The 15,602-nt window shown below is 59.1% G+C and overlaps 1 protein-coding gene across 1 annotated transcript; it reads left to right on the top strand.

Moving 5' to 3' along the window:
- The first annotated feature begins 722 nt into the window (after positions 1 to 722).
- On the top strand, positions 723 to 14,979 carry LOC146423968 (myotonin-protein kinase-like). The gene is made up of 8 exons (XM_085043981.1): positions 723 to 1,052; positions 5,453 to 5,544; positions 7,905 to 7,988; positions 9,256 to 9,351; positions 10,697 to 10,845; positions 11,689 to 11,782; positions 12,853 to 13,053; positions 14,262 to 14,979. Exons 1-8 carry the CDS (start codon positions 821 to 823, stop codon positions 14,604 to 14,606), a joined length of 1,293 nt encoding a protein of 430 aa, XP_084900107.1. The 5' UTR covers positions 723 to 820; the 3' UTR covers positions 14,607 to 14,979.
- The last annotated feature ends 623 nt before the right edge of the window (positions 14,980 to 15,602 follow it).

The following is a 15,602-nucleotide window of genomic DNA, read 5'->3' on the forward strand; positions in this document are numbered from 1 at the left end:
CTCTCTCCCGGTGTCCCGGTGTCCCGGAGCGGTCCCGGTGTCCCAGGGCGGTCCCAGCCGCTCTCTCCCGGTGTCCCGGGGCGGTCCCGGGGCGGGCTCTCTCTCCCGGTGTCCCAGGGCAGGCTCTCTCTCCCGATGTCTCGGTGTCCCGGGGCGGTGCCGGGGCAGGGTCTCTCTCCCGGTGTCCCGGGGCGGTCCCGGGGCGGTCCCAGCCGCTCTCTCCCGGTGTCCCAGGGCGCTCCCGGGGCGGTCCCGGGGCAGGCTCTCTCTCGGTGTCCCGGGGCGGTCCCGGGGCGGTCCCAGCCCCTCTCTCCCGGTGTCCCGGGGCGGTCCCGGTGTCCCGGGGCGGTCCCGGGGCGGTCCCAGCCGCTCTGTCCCGGTGTCCCGGGGCGGTCCCGGTGTCCCGGGGCGGGCTCTCTCCCGGTGTCCCGGGGCGGTCCCGGTGTCCCGGTGTCCCGGGGCGGTCCCGGGGCGGTCCCATCCCCTCTCTCCCGGTGTCCCGGGGCGGTCCCGGGGCGGTCCCATCCCCTCTCTCCCGGTGTCCCGGGGCGGTCCCGGTGTCCCGGGGCGGTCCCAGCCGCTCTCTCTCGGTGTCCCGGGGCGGTCCCGGTGTCCCGGGGCGGTCCCGGGGCGGTCCCATCCCCTCTCTCCCGGTGTCCCGGGGCGGTCCCGGTGTCCCGGGGCGGTCCCAGCCGCTCTGTCCCGGTGTCCCGGGGCGGTCCCGGTGTCCCGGGGCGGTCCCGGGGCGGGCTCGGCTCTCGGGCGGGGCTGCCCGTTCAGCCGGGCGGCTCGCAGCTCCCTCCCCGGTGCGGGCCGGGCGATGGCGGCGCCCCCGGGGCGGCGGGAGAAGCTGCGGGCGCTGGCGCTGGGCCGGGGGGCGCTGGGGCTCGAGACCCTGCTGGACCTGCTGCTGGGGCTGGCGGGGGGGCTGCGACACCGCCTCGGCCACACCGAGCGCCACACCGAGCGCGACACCGAGCGCGACAGCGGCGACAGGGAGCGCGACAGGGAGAGCGACAGCGACAGACACGTCCGGGAGTTTCTGAGCTGGGGTGAGCGGGGAGAGGAGGGGGAGCGGAACCGGGGGGTTCGGGACCGGGGAGTTAGGGACCGGGGGTTCGGGAACCGGGAGGGTTCGGGATTGAGGAGTTCGGGACCGGGGGTTCGGGACCGGGCGGTTTCGGAAGCGGGGGTTCGGAACCGGGGAGTTGGGGATTGAGGGGTCTGGGACGGGAAGTTCCGGAACAGGGGTTCCGGAACCAAGGGAGTTCGGAACCGGGGGGTTCCGGAACCGGGAAGTTTCGGGATTGAGGGTTCGGGACCGGGGGGTTCGGGACCGGGGGGTTGGGAACCGGGAGGGTTCGGGACCGGGGTTCGGAACCGGGGAGATCAGGATTGAGGGGTTCGGGACCGGGAGGGTTCGGAACCGGGGGGTTAGGGACCGGGGGTTTCGGAACCGGGGTTCGGGACCGGGGAGTTCGGGGTGAGGGGTTCGGAACTGGAGGGTTCCGGAACCGGGGGTTCGGGACCGGGAGGTTCGGGGCGGGAAGTTCGGAACAGGGGAAGTTGACTTCGGGACCGGGGCTTCGGGACTGGGGGGTTCGGAACCGGAGAGTTCGGGATTGGGGGTTCGGAACTGGGGAGTTCGGGACTGAGGGTTTGGGACCGGGAGTTCGGGACCGGGGGTTTGGGGATTAGGGGTTCGGGATTGAGGGGTTCGGGACCGGGAAGTTCGGAACAGGGGGGTTCGGAACCAGGGGAGTTCGGAACCAGGGGGGGATCGAAACCGGAGGGGTTCGGGATTGAGGGGTTCGGGACCGGGGGAGTTCGGAACCAGGGGGGGTCGGAACCGGGGGAGTTGGGAACCGGGGAGTTCGGGATTGAGGGGCTCGGAACCGGGTGGAGTTCGGAACCGGGAGGGTTCGGGACCGGGGGAGTTCGGGATTGAGGGGTTCGGAACCGGCGGGGTTCGGGCCCGGGGGAGTTGGGAACCGGGTGGGGTTCGGGACCGGGAAGTTCGGAACAGGGGGAGTTGGGGATTGAGGGGTTCGGAGCGGGAGAGTTCGGGATCGGGGGTTTCGGAACCGGGGGGGGTTCGGGATTGAAGGGTTCGGAACCGGGGGAGTTCGGGACTGGAGGAGTCGGAACCGGGGGGGTTCGGAACCGGGGAGATCGGGACTGGAGGGTCCGGAACCGGGGAGTTCGGAACAGGGGGAGTTCGGAGCCGGGGAGATTCGGAACCGGGGGATTCAGAACCGGGGAGATCGGGATTGAGGAGTTCGGAACCGGGGAATTCGGGACCGGGGAGATCGGAACAGAGGAGTTCGGAACCGGGGAGTTCGGAACCGGGTGGAATTCGAAACCGGGGAGTTCGGAACCGGGTGGAATTCGGAACCGGGGAGTTCAGAACCGGGGAATTCGGAACCGGGGAGTTCGGAACCGGGGAGTTCGGAACCGGGGAGTTCAGAACCGGGGAATTCGGAACCGGAGAGTTCGGAACCGGGGGGAGTTCGGAACCGGATGGTCCGGGATGAAAGCAGTTCTGAACGGGGGGCAAACTGGAACCGGGGAGCTCCGAACCGGGCGGAACCGGGACCGGGGGGGTCACGGACCGGGAGAACCGGAACCGAACCGGGGAGATCACCGGCCGGGAGAACCGGAACCGGGACTGGGGGGTCACAGGCTGGGAGAACCGGAACCGAACCGGGGGGGGTCACAGACCGGGACAACCGGAACCGGGACCGGGGGGATCATGGGCTGGCGGAACCGGGACCGAACCGGGGGGGTCACCGGTACCGGGGGGTCCTGCACGGGGCGGGGGGAATCTCCGATCCGGTACCGGGGGAGGTGACACCTGCGGGACCCCCGAATTTCGGGGTCACTCCGGGGGGGTCCCACCGGTCGGGGTCACTTTTTTCGGGGGGGCTTCCGAACCCCAGGCTCATTTTTCGGGGGGCTTTCGACCCCCGGGGTCACTTTTTGGGGGGCTTCCGAACTCCGGGCTCATTCCGGGGGGGTCCCACCGGCCGGGGTCATTTTTTGGGGGGATTCCGGACCCCAGGCTCATTTTACGGGGGGGTTCCGACCCCCAGGGTTTTTCCGGGGGTGTCCCACCGGCCGGGATCATTTTTTGGGGGGCTTTCGAGCCCCAGGGTCATTTTTGGGGGGGGTTCCGGACCCCAGGCTCATTTTCTGGGGTGTCCCGGTCCCCGGGGGTCACTTTTTGGGGTGTCCCGGTCCCCGGGCTCATTCAGGGGGGTGTTCCTGTCCCCAGGGTTTCTCCGGGGGGGTCCTACCGGCCGGGCTCATTTTTCGGGGGGCTCCGAACCTCGGGGGTCACTTTTTGGGGGGGTCCGGTCCCCGGGGTCACTTTTCGGGGGTGTTTCGGAACCCAGGTTCATTTTTTGGGGTGTCCCGGTCCCCGGGGTCTCTCGGGGGGGTGTCCGGACCCCGGGGGTCACTTTTTGGGTGTGTCCCGGACCCCAGGCTCATTTTTTGGGGGATTCCGATCCCCGGGGTCTCTCCGGGGTGGTCCCACCGGCCGGAGTCACTTTTTGGGGGTGTTCCGAACCCTGGGGGTCACTTTTTGGGGGGGATTTCGACCCCCTGGGTCACTTTTCGGGGTGTCCCGGTCCCCGGGGGTCATTTTTTGGGGGTGTCCCGGTCCCCGGGCTCATTCCGGGGGGGTGACCCGGCGGCGCCGCTCCTTTTCTGGGCACGGCGGGGATGTGTCCCCCCCCCCGGGCGAGCGGCGAGCGCAGCGCAGAGCAGCGCGGCCATAAATGGCTGCGAGGATCGGCACTGCCCCCCCGAGTGTCACTGCCCCCCCGGGGTGTCACCAACCCCCCCGGAGTGTCACCAGGGGTGTCACCAGGGTGTCACAGCCCCCCCCGCATTGTCACAGCCCCCCCGGGGTGTCACCAACCCCCCCGGAGTGTCACACCCCCCTGGGAATTGTCACAACCCCCCCCGGAATTGTCACAGCCCCCCCGGAGTGTCACCGGGATGTCACCAGGGGTGTCACCAACCCCCCCGGAGTGTCACCCGGATTGTCACAGCCCCCTGGAATTGTCACAACCCCCGGAGTGTCACCAGGGGTGTCACCAGGGTGTCAGCCCCCAGTATCACCAACCCCAGTGTTGCCGTGTCACCCCGAGTGTCACCAACCCCCGGGGTGTCACCAGGGGGTGTCACCAGGGGTGTCACAGCCCACCCCCAGTATCACCAACCCCGGAGTGTCACCAGGGTGTCACCAGCCCCCGGGATGTCACCAGGGGTGTCACCAACCCCGGAGTGTCACCGGGATGTCACCAGGGTGTCCATCCCCGAGTATCCTTGCCCCGGAGTGTCACCAGGGGTGTCACCAGCCCCCCGGGATGTCACCAGGGGTGTCACCAACCCCGGTGTCACTGGGATGTCACCAGGGGTGTCCAGCCCACCCCCGAGTGTCACCAACCCCGGAGTGTCACCAGGGTGTCACAGCCCCCAGTGTCACCAACCCCCGGAGTGTCACCAGGGGTGTCACCAGGGGTGTCACCAGCCCCCCCGGAATTGTCACAACCCCCCCGATTGTCACCTCCCCCCATACAGCCAACCCCCCCCCCAAAAAAATTTGTCCCTCCAAACCCCAAAATGCCCCAAAATGCAAATTTCCGCCTCCCCAAAAATTCCTTCTCCATCCCAAAATTCCAGGTTTTCCCTCCCAAAATCCCATTTTTTCCCTCTCAAAATCCCAATTTTTTCCCCAAAATCCCAACATTTCCCTCCCAAAATCCCATTTTCCCCCAAAATCCCAACTTTTCCCTCCCAAAATTCCAGGTTTTCCCTCCCAAAATTCTGTTTTTTCCCCAAAATTCCACCTATTTTCCCCAAAATCCCAACTTTTCTCTGCCATAATTCCAAATTTTCCCCCAAAATTCCAGTTTTTCCCTCCCAAAATCCCAGTTTTTCCCTCTCAAACTTCCAGCTTTTTTCCCTGAAATCCCAGTTTTTCCCTCTCAAAATCCCATTTTCCCCCCAAATCCCATTTTCCCCCCAAAATCCCAGTTTTTCCCCAAAATCCCATTTTTGCCCCCCAAACCCCATTTTTCCCCCAAAATTCCAGTTTTTCCCTCCCAAAATCCCATTTTTTCCCTCTCAAAATCCCAATTTTTTCCCCAAAATCCCAACATTTCCCTCCAAAAATCCCATTATTTCCCCAAAATTCCCCCATTTTTCCCTCCAAATCCCAACTTTTCCCTCCCAAAATCCCAATTTTTTTACCCAAAATCCCATTATTTCCCTCCCAAAATCCCATTTTTTCCCCTAAAATTCCACCTATTTTCCCCAAAATTCCACACATTTTCCCCAAAATCCCAACTTTTTCCCCCCCAAAATCCCATTATTTCCCCAAAATTCCCAATTTTTCCCCAAAATTCCCAATTTTTCCCAAAATCCCCGTTTTTCCCCCCAGCCCAGCCCCTGGCCGCTGAGGTTCAGCAGCTGCAGCTGCAGAGAGCAGATTTCGAGATCCTCAAGGTGATCGGGAGAGGAGCTTTCAGCGAGGTCAGCTTGGGATTTTGGGGGAATTTTGGGGTTTTGGGGATTTTTGTGGGATTTGGGGTATTTTTTGTGGGATTTTGTGCAATTTTGGGGGGATTCTTTGTGATTTTGGGGGAATTTTTTGGTCATTTTTTGGGGTTTTTCTGGGGATTTTGTGGGATTTTTGTGTGATTTTTGTGGGGATTTTGTGGGGATTTGTGGGATTTGGGGTGTTTTTTGTGGGATTTTGGGGGAAATTTGGGGTTTTGGGGATTTTTGTGGGATTTGGGGGATTTTTGGGGGAATTTTGAGGATTTTTTGAGGGATTTTGTGCGATTTTTGTGATTTTTGTGTGATTTTTGAGGTTTTGTGGAATTTTGTGCAATTTTGGGATTTTTTTATTTTAGCGGGATTTTGGGGATTTAGGGTTTGGGGGAATTTGGGGTGTTTTTGTGGGATTTTGTGGGGTTTTGGGGGATTTTGTGCAACTTTTGGGGATTATGGGTTTTGTGGGACTTTTTGTGATTTTTGGGGGATTTTTTGTGATTTTCGGGGGATTTTCTGGGAATTTTGGGGGATTTGGGGGTATTTTTTGTGGGATTTTGTGCAATTTTTAGTGGATTTTTTGTGATTTTTTGGTGATTTTCTGGGGATTTTGTGGGATTTTGTGGGATTTTGTGGAATTTTGGGGGATTTTGTGTGAATTTAGGGAATTTGTGGTATTTTGGGGAATTTGGGGGATTTGGGGTGGTTTTTGTGGGATTTTTGTGGGATTTTATGCAATTTTGTGCAATTTTTGGGGGATTTTTTGTGATTTTCTGGGGATTTTTTGTGATTTTTGGGGGATTTTCTGGTGATTTTGGGGGATTTATTTGTGGAGATTTTATGCGATTTTTTGTGGGACTTGGGGTGGTTTTGTGGGATTTTTGTGGGATTTCAGGTGGTTTTTGTGGGATTTTTTGCGATTTTTGGGGGGAATTTGTGGGATTTTGAGGGATTTTGAGGGTTTTTTCGAGGGATTTTTTTCGATTTTTGTGGGATTTTTTGGGAATTTTTTTGGCATTTGGGGATTTTTGTGGGGGTTTTTTGTGAGATTTTTGGCGATTTTGGGGGGATTTGGGGTGTTTTTTGGGGGATTTTGGGGGATTCTGTGGAGATTTTGAGGGATTTTGTGGGATTTTCTGGGGAATTTTGTGGCGATTTTTGTGGGGACTTTGTGGGAATTTTGTGAAGTTTTGTGGGGATTTTCATGGGATTTTGTGGCGATTTTGTCAGAATTTTGTGGGATTTTGTGAGGAATTTTATGGAGATTTTTGTGGCGATTTTGTTGGAATTTGAGCCAATTTTGTGGAATTTTGTGGGATTTTTATGGGGATTTTGTGCTATTTTTGTGGGATTTTTGTGTGATTTTGTGGCGATTTTGTTGGAATTTGAGCAGATTTTGTGCGGATTTTTGTGGCGATTTTGCAGGGAATTTTGTGAAATTTTGTGGAATTTTGTAGGGATTTTTGTGAGGATTTTTGTGGGGATTTTTGTGGGGATTTTGTTGGAATTTGAGCGGATTTTGTGAAATTTTGTGGAATTTTGTGAGGATTTTTATGTGGATTTTTGTGGAATTTTGTGGGATTTTTATGGGAATTTTTGTGACATTTTTGTGAGGAATTTTGCAGAATTTTGTGGCATTTTTATGTGGATTTTTGTGGAATTTTGTGGGATTTTTGTGGGATTTTGTGGAATTTTGTTGGAATTTTATGTGGATTTTTTGTGGGATTTTTGTGGTGATTTTGTTGAAATTTTGTGGGGAATTTTGCAGAATTTTGTGGGATTTTTATGGGGATTTTGGTGGATTTTTTGTGGGATTTTTGTGGCGATTTTGTCAGAATTTGAGCAGATTTTTGTGGGAATTTTTTGGGGATTTTTGTGAGGATTTTTATGGGGATTTTTGTGGGATTTTGTTGGAATTTGAGTGGATTTTGCGGAATTTTGTGGGGATTTTTTGGGGATTTTGTGGTGATTTTGTGGCAATTTTGTGGTGATTTTGTTGGAATTTGAACAGATTTTGCAGAATTTTGTGGGGATTTTTGTGGGATTTTTATGGAGATTTTTGTGGGATTTTTGTGGGGATTTTTGTGGGATTTTGCCAGAATTTGAGCAGATTTTTGGGGAATTTTTATGGGATTTTTGTGGGATTTTGTGTGGAATTTTGTGAGAATTTTTGTGTGATTTTTGTGGGGATTTTGTCGGAATTTGAGCAGATTTTGTGGAATTTTATGGGGATTTTTGTGGGAATTTTCTGGGATTTTTCTGTGATTCTGGTGACACCCTGGGGACACCCTGGGGACACTTGGGGACCCCCTGGTGACACCCTGGTGACATTCCTGCAGGTGGCCGTGGTGAGGATGAAGGAGACAGGACAGATCTACGCCATGAAGATCATGAACAAGTGGGACATGCTGAGGAGAGGCGAGGTCAGGGGACACTTGGGGACACTTTGGGGACACTTGGGGACACTTGAGGGATACTTGGGGATACTTGGGGACACTTTTGGGATGCCTGGGAACACTTGAGGGACACCAGGGGACACTTGGGGACACTTGAAGGACACTTGGGGACACTTTTTGGACACTTGGGGACACTTGGGGATACTTGGGAGACACCTGGGGACACCTGGGGACACTTGGGGACACTTTTGGAAAGCTTGGGGACACCTAGGGACACTTGGGGACACTTTGGGGACATTTTGGGACACTTGAGGACACCTGGGGGACACTTGGGGATACTTGGGAGACACTTGGGGACATTTGGAAACAGCTGGGGACACTTGGGGACACTTGAGGGACACTTGGGGACATCTGGAGACACTTGAGAGACACTTGAGGGACACTTTTGGGACATCTGGGGACACCTGGGGAAACTTGGGAGACACCTGGGGACACTTGAGGGACACTTAGGACATCTGGGGACACGTTTGGGACACGTGGGGACACTTGAGGGACACCTGGGGACACTTGGGGACACCGAGGAAGTGACACCGAGAGGATGATGGGGACAGGGGTGGCACTGAGGTTGCTGTGTCACACTGTCCCCAATGTCCCCAATGTCCCCAGTGTCCCCAGTGCCCGCCAGGGGTGACACTGCGGTGACACCGCTGTCCCCAGTACCCCGGAGGGTGACACTGAGGGTGACACCGCTGTTCCCAATGTCCCAGAGGGTGACACCACGGTGACACCGCTGTCCTCAATGCCCGGGGTGGGTGACACAGGGGAGGTGACAAGGGGAGGTGACACAGCTATCCCCACTGTCCCCAGTGTCCCCAGGTGTCCGGGTGGGTTACACAGGGAAGTGACAAGGGGGTGACATGGGGAGGCGACACAGCTGTCCCCAATGTCCCCAGTGTCCCCACTGTCCCCAGGTGTCCGGGTGGGTTACACGGGGAGGTGACACGGGGAGGTGACAAGGGGGTGACATGGGGAGGTGACACAGCTGTCCCCACTGTCCCCAGGTGTCCGGGTGGGTGACTTGGGAGGTGACACGGGGGAGGTGACACGGCTGTCTCCACTGTCCCCACTGTCCCCGTTGTCCTCAGTGCTGTCCCCATTGTCCCCAGCTGTCCGGGCAGGTTACACGGGAAGGTGACACAAGGAGGTGACTTGGGAGGTGACACGGGGAGGTGACAAGGGGGTGACATGGGGAGGTGACACGGGGAGGTGACACGGCTGTCCCCGCTGTCCCCAGGTGTCGTGTTTCCGCCAGGAGCGCGATGTCCTCGCCCGCGGTGACCAGCGCTGGATCACCAAGCTGCACTTCGCCTTCCAGGACCCGCAGTGCCTGGTGAGGGGACAGCGATGTCACCTGTCACCTCCCCGCCGGGACACCTCCCGGTCCTTGTCACAGCCCAGGGGACAGCGATGTCACCTGTCACCTCCCCCCGGGGACACCGCTGTCACCTGCCCGCTCCCTGTCACAGCCCCGGGGTCAGCGATGTCACCTGTCACCTCCCTGCTGGGACACCTCCCGGTCCCTGTCACAGCCCAGGGGACAGCGATGTCACCTGTCACCTCACCGCTGGCACCTGCCCGGTCCTTGTCACAGCCCCGGGGACATGGATGTCACCGCTGTCACCTCCCCGCGGGGACACCTGCCCGGTCCCTGTCACAGCCCAGGGGACAGCGCCCAGGTGTCCCCAGGTGTCCCTGTGACATGGAAATGTCCCCAAGCCTTGCTGTCCCTGTCCCCAGCTGTCCCATGTCCCCATGCCACCCCCATGTCCCGAGTTGTCCCTGTCCCCACACTGTCCCTGTCCCCAGCTGTCCCTGTGCCACCCCCATGTCCCCAGCTGTCCCTGTCCCCACACTATCCCTGTCCCCACATTGTCCCATGTCCCTGCACTGTCCCTGTCCCTGCACTGTCCCTCTCCCCATGTCACTGCCATGTCCCAGCTGTCCCTGTCCCCAGCTGTCCTTGTCCCCAGCTGTCCCTGTCCCAGCTGTCCCTGTCCCTGCACTGTCCCTGTCCCCAGCTGTCCCTGTCCCTGCACTGTCCCTGTCCCCAGCCGTCCCTGTCCCAGCTGTCCCTGTCCCTGCACTGTCCCTGTCCCCATGTCCCCAGCTGTCCCTGTCCCCAGCTGTCCCTGTCCCTGCACTGTCCCTGTCCCCATGTCCCCAGCTGTCCCTGTCCCTGCACTGTCCCTGTCCCCATGTCCCCAGCTGTCCCTGTCCCCAGCTGTCCCTGTCCCTGCACTGTCCCTGTCCCCATGTCCCCAGCTGTCCCTGTCCCCAGCTGTCCCTGTCCCTGCACTGTCCCTGTCCCCAGCTGTCCCTGTCCCCATGTCCCTGTACTGTCCCTGTCCCTGCACTGTCCCTGTCCCCAGCTGTCCCTGTCCCCAGCTGTCCCCGTCCCAGCTGTCCCTGTCCCTGCACTGTCCCTGTCCCTGCACTGTCGCTGTCCCTGCACTGTCCCTGTCCCTGCACTGTCCCTGTCCCCGCAGTAGCTGTCCTCAGCTGTCCCTGTCCCTGCACTGTCCCTGTCCCCAGCTGTCCCCATGTCCCCGCACTGTCCCTGTCCCCAGCTGTCCCTGTCCCCGGCTGTCCCTGTCCCCATGTCCCTGCACTGTCCCTGTCCCCAGCTGTCCCTGTCCCTGCACTGTCCCTGTCCCCAGCTGTCCCTGTCCCCGCAGTACCTGGTCATGGAGTACTACATCGGTGGTGACCTGCTGACGCTGCTGAGCAAATTTGGGGACAAACTGCCGCTGGCCATGGCCAGGTTCTACCTGGCCGAGCTCGTCATGGCCATCGACTCTGTGCACCGCCTGGGCTACGTGCACCGGTGGGACATGGGGACATGGGGACACTGGGGACATGGGGACATGGGGACATTGGGGACGCTGGGGATGTTGGGGACATTGGGGACATGGCCATCGACTCCGTGCACCGCCTGGGCTACGTGCACCGGTGGGACATGGGGACACTGGGGATGTTGGGGACATTGGGGACACTGGGGACATTGGGGATGTTGGGGACACTGGGGACATTGGGGACATTGGGGATGTTGGGGACATTGGGGACATTGGGGACATGGCCATGGACTCCTTGCCCCTGGGCACCACCTGGCCAACCGTGAGTGAGGGGACATGGGGACACTGGGGACATGGGGACACTGGGGACATTGGGACATTGGGGATGTTGGGGACATTGGGGACACTGGGGACATTGGGGATGTTGGGGACATGGAGGGACATGGCCATTGACTCCGTGCACTACCTGGGCTACATGCACCGGTGGGACATGGGGACATTGGGGACACTGGGGACATTGGGGATGTTGGGGATGTTGGGGACGTTGGGGACACTGGGGACATTGGGGACATTGGGAATATTGGGGACGTTGGGGATGTTGGGGACATTGGGGATATGGGGGATGTTGGGGACATGGGGACACAGGGGACACTGGGAACATTGGGGACATGAGGGACATTGGGGACATTGGGGATATTGGGGACATTTGGGATGTTGGGGACACAGGGGACATGGGGGGAGATTGGGGACATAGAGGGACACTGAGGACCACACAGAGACAGGGGACACCCAGGACAGCAGGAGGGACATGGGGAGGGCTGGGGAGGTCTGGGGACAGTGACAGGGGGAGGTGACAGAGGCCATCCCCCCCCCAGGGACATCAAACCTGACAACATCCTGCTGGACCGCTGGGGACACATCCGCCTTGGGGACTTCGGGTCCTGCCTGCGCCTGGGGCCTGATGGCACCGTGAGTGACACGGCCTGGGGACACTGGTGACACGGGGGGACACGGGGGGACACGGGGGGACATGGAGTGCAACCCGAGAAGCACCTGGAGAATGTCCCCAGCCCCATCCCTGTGTCCCCAATGTCCCCAGATGTTCCCAATATTCCCAGTGTCCCAATGTCCCCAACATCCCCAATGTGCCCAATGTCCCCAATGTCCCCACTGTCCCCAATGTCCCCAATGTCCCCAATATCCCAAGTATCCCCAATATCCCCAATGTCCCCAATGTCCCCAACATCCCCAATATCCTCAATATCCCCAAATGTCCCCAGTGACCCCAATGTCCCCACTGTCCCGTGCCAGGTGCGCTCCTCGGTGGCCATGGGCACGCCGAGCTACCTGTCCGCAGTGATGTCCCCAATGTCCCCAACATCCCCAATATCCCAAGTATCCTCAGTATCCCCAACACCCCCAATGTCCCCAGTGTCCCCAACATCCCCAATATCCCAAGTATCCTCAGTATCCCCAACATCCCCAATGTCCCCAGTGTCCCCACTGTCCCCGTGCCAGATGCACTCCTCAGTGGCCGTGGGCACGCCGGACTACCTGTCCCCAGTGATGTCCCCACTGTCCCCAACATCCCCACTGATGTCCCCACTGTCCCCAACATCCCCAATATCCCCAACATCCCCAATGTCCCCGATGTCCCCGATGTCCCCAACATCCCCAATACCCCACTGTCCCCACTGTCCCTGTCCCAGGTGCACTCCTCGGTGGCCGTGGGCACGCCATACTATCTGTCCCCAATGTCCCCAATGTCCCCAGTGTCCCCAACATCCCCAACATCCCAAATATCTCAAACATCCCCATTATCCCCAATATCCCCAACATCCCCACTGTCCCCACTGTCCCCACACCAGGTGCACTCCTCGGTGGCCGTGGGCACCCTGGACTACCTGTCCCCAGTGATGTCCCCAATATCCCCAATGTCCCCAGTATCCTCAATGTCCCCAATATCCCCAGTATCCCCACTGTCCCCACTGTCCCCACTGTCCCCACTGTCCCCAATGTCCCCACTGTCCCTGTCCCAGGTGCGCTCCTCGGTGGCCGTGGGCACGCCGGACTACCTGTCCCCCGAGATGCTGCTGGCGGTCGAGGACCCGTCGCTGTCCTACGGCCCCGAGTGTGACTGGTGGGCTCTGGGGGTCTTGGCCTACGAGATGTTCTACGGCCACCCGCCCTTCTTCGCCGACACCGTGCTCGAGACCTACGCCAAGATCCTGCACTTCCAGGTGCGCTGGGACGGACTGGGAGGGACTGGGAGGCACTGGGAGGGACTGGGAGGCACTGGGAGGGACTGGGAGGGATTGGGAGGGGATTGGGAGGGGATTGGGAGGATTGGGAGGGGATTGGGGACAGTAAAATGGCACTGGGAAGGATTGGGAGGGGATTGGGAGGGACTGGGAGGGACTGGGAGGGATTGGGAGAGCATCTGGGGACAGTAAAATGGCACTGGGAAGGATTGGGAGGGGATTGGGAGGGACTGGGAGGGACTGGGAGAGCACTTGGGGGGAGTAAAATGGCACTGGGAGGGACTGGGAGGGACTGGGAGAGCGTTTGGGGGCAGTTAAATGGCACTGGGAGGGACTGGGAGAGCACTGAGATGGACTGGGAGGGGATTGGGAGGGACTGGGAGGCAGTAAAATGGCACTGGGAGGGACTGGAATGGCACTAAAAGGGCACTAAAGGGGGATTTGGGGTCACTGGGAGGGTGGGGGGGGATTGGGGACAGTAAAATGGCACTGGGAGGGACTGGGAGGGACTGGGAGGGACTGGGAGGGATTGGGAGGGGGATTGGGGACTGTAAAATGGCACTGGGAGGGACTGGGAGGGACTGGGAGAGCATTTGGGGACAGTAAAATGGCACTGGGGGACACTGGGAGGGACTGCGGGGCATTGAGAGGGTACTGGGAGACACTGGGAGGGACTGGGAAGGACTCAGGGGCACTGGGCAGTACTGGGCTGTACTGGGAATGCACCAGGAATGCACTGGGCAGTGCTGGGAATGCACTGGTCTATACTGGGAATGCACCAGGAATGCACCAGGCGGTACTGGTCTGTACTGGGAATGCACTGGTCTATACTGGGAATGCACCAGGAATGCACCAGGCGGCACTGGTCTGTACTGGGCTATACTGGGAATGCACCAGGAATGCACCGGGCTGTACTGGTCTGTACTGGGAATGCACCGGGCGGTACTGGTCTGTACTGGTCTATACTGGGAATGCACTAGGAATGCACTGGGCAGTGCTGGTCTATACTGGGAATGCACTAGGAATGCACCAGGCAGTACTGGTCTGTACTGGGAATGCACCAGGCGGCACTGGGCAGTACTGGGCTATACTGGGAATGCACTGGTCCGTACTGGGCTATACTGGGAATGCACTGGTCTATACTGGTCTATACTGGGACGATGCCCAACCCCCTTTCCCCCCCCCAGGACCACCTGCACCTCCCGGACGATGACGACGATGACGATGACGATGATGGAGGAGCCGAGGAAGGGCAGAGAGCTGCCGGTGACCCCGGGGGTCCCTCCTCCCCGCCGAGGGTCCCGGCGGCGGCGCGCGCGCTCGTGCGGGGCCTGCTGTGCGCGCCGGGAGCGCGCCTGGGCCGCGGGGGCGCGCGGGACTTCCGCGGGCTGGCGCTGTTCGCGGGGCTGCGCTGGGGGGCGCTGCGGAGCGCCAGGGCGCCCTTCGAGCCCAGCGCGGCCGGAGCGGCCGACACGTCCAACTTCGACGTGCTGGATGATTGCCTCAGCCAGCCGGTAATTAACCCGGGATAGAACCGGGATAAACCTGGGATAGAGCCGGGATAGATATGGGGAAAATCCCGGGAAAAATCGGGGATAAAAGGGGGGAGAATGGGGACATGTCCAACTTCGATGTGCTGGATGACTGCCTCAGCCAGCCGGTAATTAACCCGGGATAAACCTGGGATAGAGCAGGGATAGAGCAGGGAAACAGCCAGGAAAAATCCCGGGAAAAATCGGGGATAAAAGGGGGGAGAATGGGGACACGTCCAACTTCGATGTGCTGGATGATTGCCTCAGCCAGCCGGTAATTAACCCGGGATAGAACCGGGATAGAGCCGGGGAAAACATGGGAAAGAGATGGGAAAAATCCCGGGAAAAATCGGGGATAAAAGGGGGGAGGATGGGGACACGTCCAACTTCGATGAGCTGGATGATTGCCTCAGCCAGCCGGTAATTAACCCGGGATAAACCTGGGATAGAGCTGGGATAGACCGGGGATAGACTGGGGAAACAGCCGGGAAAAATCCCGGGAAAAATTGGGGATATAACAGGGATAAAAGGGGGGAGAATGGGGACACCTCCAACTTCGATGTGCTGGATGATTGCCTCAGCCAGCCGGTAATTAACCCGGGATAGAACCGGGATAGACCTGGGATAGAGCCGGGAAAAGTCCCGGGAAAAACCGGGGATATAACAGGGATATAACGGGGGGAGAATGGGGACACCTCCAACTTCGATGTGCTGGATGATTGCCTCAGCCAGCCGGTAATTGACCCGGGATAAACCTGGGATAGACCTGGGATAGAGCCGGGATAGACTGGGGAAACAGCTGAGAAGATAAACCGGGGAAACAGCTCCCCACATTCAATGTCCCCTCCCCACATTGATGTCCCCTCCCCACACTGATGTCCCCTTCCCCATACTTGATGTCCCCTCCCCATATTCGATGTCCCCTCCCCATACTCATACTCAATGTCCCCTCCCAATATTCAATGTCCCTTTCCCACATTTAACGTCCCCCTGCCC

This window comes from Lichenostomus cassidix, unplaced genomic scaffold (assembly GCF_008360975.1).
Source record: "Lichenostomus cassidix isolate B80296 unplaced genomic scaffold, HeHo_3.0 HiC_scaffold_35, whole genome shotgun sequence".
Taxonomy (NCBI): Eukaryota; Metazoa; Chordata; class Aves; order Passeriformes; family Meliphagidae; genus Lichenostomus; species Lichenostomus cassidix.